Source organism: Denticeps clupeoides, chromosome 9 (assembly GCF_900700375.1).
Source record: "Denticeps clupeoides chromosome 9, fDenClu1.1, whole genome shotgun sequence".
In the NCBI taxonomy this organism is placed as follows: domain Eukaryota; kingdom Metazoa; phylum Chordata; class Actinopteri; order Clupeiformes; family Denticipitidae; genus Denticeps; species Denticeps clupeoides.
The window spans coordinates 4,399,131-4,410,387 of NC_041715.1; the positions used below are offsets into that span (position 1 = coordinate 4,399,131).

General features: G+C 45.9%; 1 protein-coding gene across 1 annotated transcript; it reads right to left on the minus strand.

Moving 5' to 3' along the window:
• Positions 1-1,069: 1,069 nt before the first annotated feature.
• galnt3 (UDP-N-acetyl-alpha-D-galactosamine:polypeptide N-acetylgalactosaminyltransferase 3 (GalNAc-T3)) lies at positions 1,070-11,093 on the minus strand. The gene is made up of 12 exons (XM_028991918.1): positions 10,956-11,093; positions 10,339-10,782; positions 9,418-9,990; positions 8,033-8,205; positions 6,052-6,201; positions 5,285-5,519; positions 4,738-4,855; positions 4,131-4,331; positions 2,956-3,087; positions 2,289-2,390; positions 1,496-1,648; positions 1,070-1,265 (listed from the first exon to the last, which is right to left on the minus strand). Exons 3-12 carry the CDS (start codon positions 9,912-9,914, stop codon positions 1,152-1,154), a joined length of 1,875 nt encoding a protein of 624 aa, XP_028847751.1. The 5' UTR covers positions 9,915-9,990; positions 10,339-10,782; positions 10,956-11,093; the 3' UTR covers positions 1,070-1,151.
• Between the last annotated feature and the right edge of the window lie 164 nt (positions 11,094-11,257).

Genomic DNA, 11,257 nt, shown 5'->3' on the forward strand with positions numbered 1-11,257 from the left:
CAGATTGATATCTTTTCCATGCCATCGAGTAGAACATTATCTTCAATTCACATTTAAGCAAATATTGCTTTATAACACTGAGGTAAAAAATGGATAGTCATCCAGTAAACTTACTTTCAATAGTCAACTGAGGAAAAAAATGAACATCAATTTCTGCTCAATATTACAGGTTAATCCATTTCTTGCTGTGAAGTGACTGGATTAGTTTTATTTATAGCCATGCACAACCTGCATCATCCACGTGCGGGTAAGCCCCCCGCTGTCGGAAATCAGAATGTCGTGACCAGACAATTCTAGACCTTCGGTTATGTCAAACTGAATCGGTCAGGTACACCCATTTCCAGTTAAAAGCTGGTGCTGTGAATGGAAACTGTATGTGTGAATGTAGCCTTGTACTCTTAATTGCCAATAGGGGAAAAATATATATATATTTGTGTGTCTCCCCTCGTTCGTCTATATGATGGGACTTTTGCTCGTGACATAACAGACCAAATGGCAAAAGACGAATGCATCTTCAATATGCTGTAGTTTGTCTTCTGAAATCTGTAAAAGTAAAATTTTTCAATGATATAAAACACACAAACCGAAGAAAGACAAAAGAAAATGAAAGACAAGGGATTTCTGTTGGACCTGTGCAATCTGTGCATGATGGGTAGCATTAATGAGGAGAAATTCACAGTCTTTGGTGCCTAATTGGAAACGTTCTGAAAACGATGACAGAATGTTGGCGGCCAGCTCTTGATTTTTAATGATCTAATTAAATTAAATCACAGTTCCAACACAGAACAATTTCTTGAATTCATGGGAGAAAACAGGAAAAGGCTGTTAATGTTCTACAGTTCAGACCCACTGAAGATCAGAAGGACTTGATTTCTATATTTAAAAAAATAACTGAGAAAGAAACAGTGCATGTCCCAGAAATTAAGAAAAGCAAATAAGTTTTCTTCAAGCTTGTGAATCCTTCCTTAAGGTGCTTTTTTTTTTTTTAATCATAGAAGTTCCAACTTTCCAGCAGCTGAAGTTCAATATAAAAAATAAATTAAAAATCTTCCATGTCAAATTAAAAAAAAAAAAAAAAAGCTCATCCACTGCGAATCAGCGATCAGTTTCAGTGGTGGAGAGTGCGTCTGCTCCAGTCGGGTTGGGTGAACTCAGTTAAAGAACCACAGCTGGTCCCGGTCCGAGGGGTTGCAGGGCACCAGAGACGGGTGTTCATAGCGGGCGCTCAAACACAGGTCCCACGTTGCGTGGTAAAACAGCTGGTTCTGTCCACAACAAAATCTATATATAGCATTCCGATTGGCTGAAATCCTGGTAATAACTCTTTCACTATTTTATATTTTTCAAATATCATCCATCCATCCATATTGCATTGTTCACTGCAATTTTTTTACCACAAATTTACACGTGTGTGCATATAAAGGAAACTGAACTCTGATTAGGGAAAGGTAAAACACACCAGGACACTCTAAAATTAAGAGGCAAAACTCCCCACCTCCTTCAGCTCCCACTTCTGCTCCCCTCCTACAAATGTGCTGTGACCCTTAAACTGGCAGGTCTCCAGCCTGACCAAGCGCTCGGCGGCGTGCAGACAGAGCTCCTTCTGGATGTTGTGCCGGATCTCGTGGTGCGTGGAGTACTCGAAATACTGCACACACATGATTATTAATAGCAGGAATTTATATGGTACAGATGCAAATAAATAATTTTTTTCCTAATGTACTTAGTGCCCAAAGCGAGCATAAAAAAAATGACAAGAATGGGTTAATATAAAATATATAATAATATAAATAATAAAATAATATTGTACATTTCCCACTTGTGGCACTAATAAAGGATCACCTTAGTCCAAACTGCCGTAATTTGAGAAATTGTGAAGTTCAGTAGCAGGGAATATGGTGTAGCTAATGTTACGTACATCACAGAATCCATCGAGGACGAGACATGGACGAGACGGTGCATTTAATACATTAACCAGCGTGAGACATGATCAAACACAGAGAAAAAAAAAAGAAAGTACAGCATGACTTTCTGTTTTTCCCACATGGCCTTGCTCTGGGGGACACGTACTGCCACCTGCTGGTGGGGAATGTGATGCAGAGTCTCTTAACGTCATGCCTTGGCAAAAGTAAAAGATTATCACGCTCATATTAAACGTTTAATTTGGCGGTGAGATCAAGCCCACGCCTGCTCAGCTTCAGTGGACAGGATGTAGAGTTGTGTAGAAGTGTTTTTGGAGCCAGTTCCTCTGGTCGCCACCTGAGAACCAATCCGGCGTCCATACGCACCTGGTTCCCCCCCATGCCATGGCAGGGGTACATGATGAGCTGCTTCCCGCCCTCGTTGTTCTCTCCAGCATCCAGGCAGGAGTCCGTGCCCACGTTCTTCACCTAGAGATGGTGGGGGTGGGGCCGGGTAGGAGGGGAGAAGCGTGAATGGAAGGGCGGATGGAAAGAAAAAAATAAAAAAAAAGTGCTTCCAGGAATCCGCAAGCTGTTCAAACACAGACTCCAAGTCCGGGCGGGGAGGGGAAGCACCCGAGTCTCCGAGGATGTCCAGTGGAAAACCACCATGGCAGATGGACCACTTTTTGTGGTCTGGGATGTGGATGATTAAGTGAGTGAGTGTGTGAGACAGAGGGGGGGGTAATGTGTGTGTGATTGAGAGAGAGAGAGAGAGAGAGAGAGAGGAAGGAAAGGCTGCTGAAGAGAATAAGCATGGCTGAGTGAGAGAGGGGAACATAAAGTGTGTGTGTGGGTGTGATTGAGAGAGAGAGAGAGAGAGAGGAAAGACTTGGAGAGTGTGACAGAGGGAGAGGGAGCTTTATAAAATGTGTAGGAGAGAGAGAGAGAGGAAGGAAAGACTGCTGAAGAGAATGAGCATGGCTGAGGGAGGGAGGGGGACATAAAGTGTGTGTGTGTGTGTGTGTGTGTGTCTGACTTGAGACAGACTCACTGAGCCATAGTGCAGCGGGTTGAGATCTGGCATGAACACCTCTGGATAGACGTTCTTCAAATACCAGGAGAAGCTCTTACACTGCAGCCTCTCCCGGAGGTCCACACGCTGGGAGACGTCGCCAAACGACTTCTGTGTAAAACCACACGCACACACGGAGAACTCTCCTCATTACCCGTTCTGTGCCTGCGGGGAGAGCCTCCACCCGTAGTCTCCCTCTGGCAGTGTGGGACCTCGGATTAATGTGGTGCTCAATGGCACCTTGGCGGTTCGGGATGCGAACCGGCAACCTTCCTATTACGGGTCTGTTTCCATATCCACTAGGCCACCACTGCCCCTACTAAAGACAATGTTCAGTGCAAATTTGCAATGCCTATATCAAGAATAGTTGCAATTTTTTAAATCAATTAATTTCATTTTCATTTAATTTCATTTGTGTTACAGATCACGCTGAATAGTTCCTGGTGCCTCAACTCTCACAGTCACCACAATCGGTCATATGAATCATTTGAATTATATTACAAATGCAACAAATAAAAACTGGCCGTTTCTCAGCATAGACTGGGGCTTAGCGGGTGTTGATACGTCTTGGTGAGAGGAGTCTGGGAAAAGCTCCGGCAAACTGTCAGTTCTCGGCCCCTCGGGGCCAAAGCCCTGGCCCGAGGTGAAGGTTTAATCCTCATAACTGCAGCTTCCACGGTCACCTGACCTCGCCGCCCCCTGCTGAGAGGCTGAAAACCCAGTCGACGGAGAGAATTTCTGTGCAAGCGTATAAACGCTTGTACAGTTTATAAAGTGCACAACAATCCAAGGCTGAACTGTGCATAAAACAGATCCTGAGATCATGGGTTTATATTTATATTCAACAGTAGATAAGACATTTGTTTAGTTCATTGTAAAAGCAATTAGGGCTGTCAACTGTAATTATTATTCTTAAGAATAAGGGTTGCTATAATATTTAAAACTATTAAATAAAAACAGCTAATCAGTCGGTTTTACTGAGAGTTAAGTGTTGTTGCCGATCCAGTGCTCCCTGCACAACAGACCGTTGATGGATAAGTGTGAGTGTACAGTCATCAAAATGCCAATTTATGTAATTATTTTGATTGTTATTGTGATTATCAAGGCCAACTCTGTCAAGGGGATGTGACCCATAACATTAAAAAAAAACATACCTCTCTGGCCATCTGAGCAGCCTGCTGGTTCCTCCTGTAGAAGATCTCCTTGTAGTCGTCCATCCAGACTTCGGCCAGGCGGACCTGGTTGCGAGCGATGACCTGTGTGCCCTTGGGGAAGGTGTGGGGGCTTTTGGTGCGGAAAACGTGACCGACTACAGAGCAGGGGATGATCTCCAGCTGGCCGCCGCACTGCCACACCTGGCATAAAACCAACCCAAGAACAATTTACATTACATTTACATTAATGGCATTCATCAGACGCCCTTATCCTCAGTAGTTACAGGGACAGTCCCTTTGGAGACATTTCACAGGGTGAAGTGTCTTGCTCAGCGATACACTGGCTCGGCTACTACCCCCCCCTACTGCCACCAACTTGATCTGTTAAGGGTCAGTAAGTATGCCTATTGATTTAATAACCCATTAACCATTAAGCAGTGTTTTCATGCATCATAGCAATAAAGCAGCAGATAGATGAGATTTGAAAAGAGGAGTCAAACACCACCAGTTGTTAAATAATGTAATGAGCGCTAAATAATGTAAACATCTCCTCGCCTCAGCAAAATCAATGGCGAACGAGAGCTGAGAATGAAACACTCTCCCTCACCCTGAAAGACATCTCGATGTTCTCTCCGCCCCAAATCTCCATCTCTTCATCATAGCTCCCGATGTGGTAGAAGTACTCTTTGGAGATGGAGAAAAGGCCTCCAGCAAAGGTTGGTGTTCTGCAAGTTAATAAAGTCTGATCATTTACCAGCTTGTTGAAAAGTATAATGAATGCAGCAGACAGAGTTTATTACGGTTTAAGCCCAAGTGCTTCATGCCAATAGAAATCAGTCTCCCTCAATTTTTTATAGCCTACCAAGGCTCTACCTGCCATGGTCTCTGGTAAATGGTAAATTTTCAACAAATTTATGTCAATTTGGAATACTTAAAATATAATAATAATTTATCATGATTACCAGATTGTTTCACTTACTGTTATTGATCATGTGACAGGTATCATAAAAAATTACAGCTTAACAGACTCACTGATGGAATTTAGTGCATTATAGCTGGTAATTATGACATGATTGACTACACAAGGTAAGTATACAGTGTAAAAAAGTATATATAGACAACATATATATAGAGAGAGATAAGATATTGTGTACCTGATTGGATAAGTCTCATCTTTTCTCCTCTGTTTCTCATGGTCTGGCAGGCTCTCCCAGCCAAAGGACAAGCCCCAGTCAAAGTTGCCCCGGTTGTGGTTCTGTCCGTAGGGTGAGGGCTTCACGAACTCGAAGGTGTCCAGCTGGATGGTGGTGATGTCTGGGCTGACCACTGCCGTGAAGTTCTCTGCTATTCGGGCTAGCAAAGGCTCCAGCCAGCCATGGAAGCACTCGCCTGCACTCACAACATCACCACCCAATCAGCTCTACTTACAGCAGATGGCCCTGCTTATTGCTCCACTTGCTGTAGGGTCACTTGCAGGGTCACTCAGGGATACTGACCAATCACCTTCATCCTATGATGAAACATCCTTATCGTTCTGGGATACCCTATTATTACTTCTGGCTTTAATTATATGAATATTCAATAAATATGGACAGCCTGGAGGTGTAACATGAACTCTTGTTTTCTTGCATAATTGCCAGTTATATTGGACTTTTTGTACATAATCAATCAAGGCATGAGTCAATTGTTGGCGCAATTGATCATTACACTATGATCATTAATTATTTTTTCTCTGTAAGATGACCCTATTTATGAATACTCCTGCTCTTGGCCTGCTCCTATTATGACCAGATCTCAACCCAAATGAATAATCAATATTTTGATATGAATCCATCACCCACTCGGGCCTTGAGAAGAGCCTCACGTGTGTGAGAGGGTGTGTGTGTGTGTGTGTGTGTGTATGCAGCTGCAGCGAACTCACAGTGAGCGTCGAGGAAGGTGAGAATGTCGCCGCTGGCGACCGACGCCCCGAGCAGCCGGGCAGTGATGAGGCCCTTCCTCTCCAGCTGCCGAACCACCCGGACGATGTGGAGCCGCCTCAGGTATTCGTCCAGCTGAACTTTCAGCGCCTCTGAGGAGAAACACTGGTTTCAGTAGTTCATATCAAAATGGCGCGATACACAGCACACGGTGACACAACGAAATGTGTCCTCTAATTTAACCCACCACCCTTAGTGAGCAGTAGGCAGCCATGAAAGGTGCCCAATAGGACCTCAGTGGCACCTTGACGGTTTCGGGATTTGTACCCACGGGTCCGGTTCCTTAACCGCTAGGACACCACTGGCCCTTGGAGAGGAACTGCAGTTAAATGGCAAAAAATGGCACTTCCCTTCTCGCTGGATGTGCTGCTGCCCCCCCACTCATACACAATGGTTGATGGACATTTTACACTTGTCCTGCTTAAAACTTAAAAAAAAAACTTAAAAACACTCACTTCATCATTCAAATGATAAATTATTCATTTGTGTATGGTTATGCCAGTATTGGCATTGGCAGTATTGGCAGTAATATGGGGTGGTGGGGTTTTATTTTTTGCTATTATTATGGCACAATTACAGCCAACTATTATTGTGCAGTTTTCTCCTTCACAGTTTAAATTAAATTAGTTTTGGTCATGCAATGTTTTTTTTTTTTTGACAAACACCCCATGCAAGTCATGCAGTGATTTAAGTAGCTATTGCTGCAACATTAATGGATGTTTTTAATCCATATTGAAAAAAAATGTCGTAAATACAGTAACCAACGGGTACTGGATGGGCATGATGTGTTCTCATTAGAAATCTAGCATCTGAATAGGTAGCAGCAGCCAGAAGAACTGTGGAAAAGAACCAGCTTCTGCTCTTCAGAGCCAAAACACCCATTACTGCACACGGCGTGTCCCCGGCGACCGTGCCACATATCTGATCGCTCAAGACTAATTAAACTGCCATCTAATGTGACCTTTGCGGAATCCCCGTGCGGAATGGGCCTTACTTACGTCTGGGCAGCAGGCGGAAACAGGAGCTGTGCAAGGATGAGAGTATATTAGGGGCAGAGTCAGGTCTCCAATACTCAAGTGTTTCAGGACGGTTGTCTACAACACAACCATGATCGCTTTGAAAAATAAAAAGGTTTCAAAAGCAGAAATTTATATGAAAGAAATAAATAAATCTCTTCTTTTGTTGATGAGAGTTTCTTACTCGCATGTTAAACTTTTTTTTTTTTTCCCCACAAGTTAGGACTGTTGGAAAACCATCACCGTTGTCTAACTTAAGATGTTCGAGCAGAACAAGGTTGCTGGTTCGAATCCTGAGCCGCCAAGGTGCCACTGAGCGAAGCGCCGTCCCCACACACTGCTCCCCGGACGCCTGTCATGGCCGCCCACTGCTCACCAAGGGTGATGGGTTAAATGCAGAGGACACATTTTGTTGTGTCACCGTGTGCTGTGCTGCTGTGTTTCACAATGACAATCACTTCACTTTTTATATTTTCACATGTAAAAAGAGTCAGAAAAAGAATTGAGTAGTTTTGAGACTATTCAAGTTTTGATTCTCTCTCTCTCTGTGTGTGTGTGTGTGTGAGGGGTGGGAGAGAGAAAGAGAGACCGACTTCTTCTGAGCAGAAACTGGTGTTCTTACTAAAAGCTAATATCAGGGTTTTTCTACTTCAAATGACTCCAAACTCACGGCGGGGGTGGAAGTGGTGCCTGCTCACTTCCATTCCCGGGATGGGGGGTCTGATACTAGCACACACACACACACACACACACACACACAGAGCAGCCTGCCCTCTCCCAGCAGAAAGGTATTCGCTCTCCCCGCACCCCGACTCCACCCTGCCGCCGTCTTGAGGGGGCTCCAGGCTCCGCTGCACTTCACGGCTCACCAGAGGGAGGCCGGCCAGAGGCAGGGTGGTCCTCTCACCGTCCGTGCTGGCGTCGTCCACCAGTATGACCTCCTTGAGGAAGATGGCGGGGGACGTGTGCAGCACGCTGTAGACCGTCCTCAGCAGCGCGCTCCAGGCCTCGTTGTGGAACACGATGATCACGCTGGTGGTCTTCAGCGGAGGGCAGCGTTTGAACTTCTGCTCGATGCATCTGGGGTGGGGGTTAGAGAGTCGTCACCATTCCGGTAATGGCATTTTTCACAGCTGGCCAAGAGCGGTGCACCCTGTATAATTCCAGCCCAGTAAAAAAAATTTTTTTTACCCCGGTTAAAAAGAAGAGAAACAAGAACAGGCTCGTTTAATTAGCCAAGTAAAACTCGGCCACACTGACTGGGCAGGCGTGCTGAAACCATGTCTGTGGTTTCGCCGAGGCGTCCAACATAAAAGACGCGCCTCCGCGCAACGTTTATTTCTGCTGGAAACCAAAAAAAAAAAATAATAATAATAATAATGTTCTCGGTTCTACCCTCCCTGATCTGCCGCCACTTCTCCTCCTGTTCCAGCAAACGTTGCTCATGGAGACTCAGGACGCCAGATGGCGCTAAACTTTCACCACAACATCTACTGGGACCAATCTGGAAAATGTTCATGTTGCTAATTTGACCTAATTTAACAACTAATCCACATTTTACTGTTCATGCCATGAATATGACATCTACAAAAAAAAATTTTTTTTTTTTGCTTTTTTGATATAACGGTGGTCTAGTAGGAAAAATAGTTAGATCACATTGTGATTCATTAGGCATTGCCACTGCTTAAATATTTCTGTTCCAATTATGATATTATATATACAGTACAGGCCACCTTCTCATTCAATGTGTTTTCTTTATTTTCATGACCATTTACGTCGATAGATTCTCACTGAAGGCATCAAAACTATGAATGAACACATGTGGAGTTATGTACTTAATAAAAAGTGGAGACCTGACCTCCACAGTCACCGGACCTCAACCCAGTCCAGATGGTTTGGGGTGAGCTGGACCAACAAGTGCTAAACACCTCTGGGAACTCCTTCAAGACTGTTGGAGAAGCATTTCAGGTGACGACCTCTTGAAGCTCATCGAGAGAATGCCAAGAGTGTGCAAAGCAGTAATCAGAGCAAAGAAACTAGAATATAAAACATGTTTTCAGTTATTTCACCTTTTTTTGTTAAGTACAGAACTCCACATGTGTTCATTCATAGTTTTGATGCCTTCAGTGAATCTACCAACGTAAATGGTCATGAAAATAAAGAAAACACATTGAATGAGAAACTTTTGGCCTGTACTGTGTGTGTGTGTGTGTGTGTGTGTGTGTGTGTGTGTGTGTGTGTGTGTGTATATATAAGACCGGCATGCAGAGGGGGATTGGTGGAGAACAGTACTCTGGCGGTCGAGTGTCAGGTCCCAGGTCTCGGCTCAAGGAGATGCGGTCGCTGGCGAAGACGTTGAAGCAGTGCTTCTCCTCGCCCCTCTCCTTCTCCCGCTGGTGTTCGGGGCTCAGGTCCTTGGTAGAGAAGGCCTGGCCAGAGGCGCCGGGGGCGCCAGGGTCCTGAGCCGGCCGCTCCAGCACGGGCCTGAGCTCGGCGGCCGCGTAGTACCCGGGTAAACACGTCTGGCCGCCCCCGGCCTCTGGTTGCCGGTTCGGGGCCCTGATCTGCATCTTTGGCATGGCGTCCCTGAGGTTGTTGACCGCGCCCATGACCATGCCCAGCATGGCGTCCCGCTTGACCACAATGTCCTTCAGCCAGGGCTCTTCGTGGGGGCTGTGGCTGACCACCTCCCGCTGGATGAGGAACAGGAAGGTGACGAAAACAAGGGCCACGATGACCAGCTTCCAGGGGTGAAGCCGTCTCCTGAGGAGTCTCCGGAAGCCCATCATCCTTAAATCAACGGTGTCCGAGCAAATGGAGAGGTTAGTTCATCTCAGCCGAGGTGCTTCGCACCAGGACCATCACCTTCCAAAAGAACAAGAGAAGGAAGGCAGTTTAGAACAAGAAGCTACATTCCGGACATTTTTTTCTTGGGCATCCCTGGTCCAAAAGCAACACTTTCTCGGCTGCATAAGCCTTCCTGTTAGGGTGACTAAAACAGTTCCTCAATTGGACATTATTTCACATCAGGATCTGCCTATAAACCCAGGACCATTTTTTTTTTTTTTTTTTTTTTTTTTTATCAAGTCTGGTTTGAATGAGTACAGGAGATGTGTAAGTTGTGCAGTCCGGCAACTAACGAATAAACTTAAAAACTCTTCCCGAGTCAAAATGTACCAGAGGGGTGGGGGGAATAAAAGCAATACATCTTACCGTCCATCTTTAATACCGTGCGTGCTGGGCTAAAGCTCAACATCGCCCTTTAAACGAACAAATGTCACTGATGGTGATGACGATGACGATGAGGAATTCCTCGAGATCGCGAGTCGACACGCCGCAGCCAAAATCTCCGCGACTCACTTCCGCCTCGTTGGATCCAGGTGAGCGGCTCGCAGGTAGGCTGGAGGGGGCGGGGCCACGGCTGCGCGCATGCGCACTACACGCCAACGCGTCGGCAACCACACGTGGGGGGTCGTTCGCTTATGATTGTTGCCCCCCCCCCCCCGCCCTAAAAAAAAACTATACGTATATATAAATTGGTTTTCAACTTTACTTCAGATCCGTCGCGGTCTCCCGCGGTCACTGCCCCGGGGTGTTAATCCGTCTTTTCTGAGAGTAGCGGGCTTCGCTCAGCCGTGCAGGCGCTCGCTGGAACGGCTAAAACATATAAATATACATAAATCGACATACACGCAGCCCATCGGATCAGATCGTTCTTTACAATCCGGAGAGTGGTGTTTAAATCGTAAATCGGTCTCAGGTCGCAACAACTGAATTCGGAAAGAAGAAGAAGAAGAGGAAAGAAGAAGGAAAAAAAGTTGCCCTCTTACCAGCAGACGTGAAATCCATCATGGCCAGAGAAGGTCTGATCTGAGCCGGGCATGAAGCGACATATTCAAACTCCGACGCATTGATATTCCGCTCACACGCGGAGCGAGCAGCGTCGCCGTCCGCCATCGCAGCGACGTTCTCCGCCCGCCCGCCCGCTCGTTCATTCATTCATTCATTCATCCCGGGAAGGTCGGCGAGGAGCGACAATGGAATCGCTCGGCCATCCATCCATCCATCCATCCATCCTCCTCCTCCTCTTCCCCGCGGCGCAGGGCGGCCAGAGGCTCGTTTCATTACACTG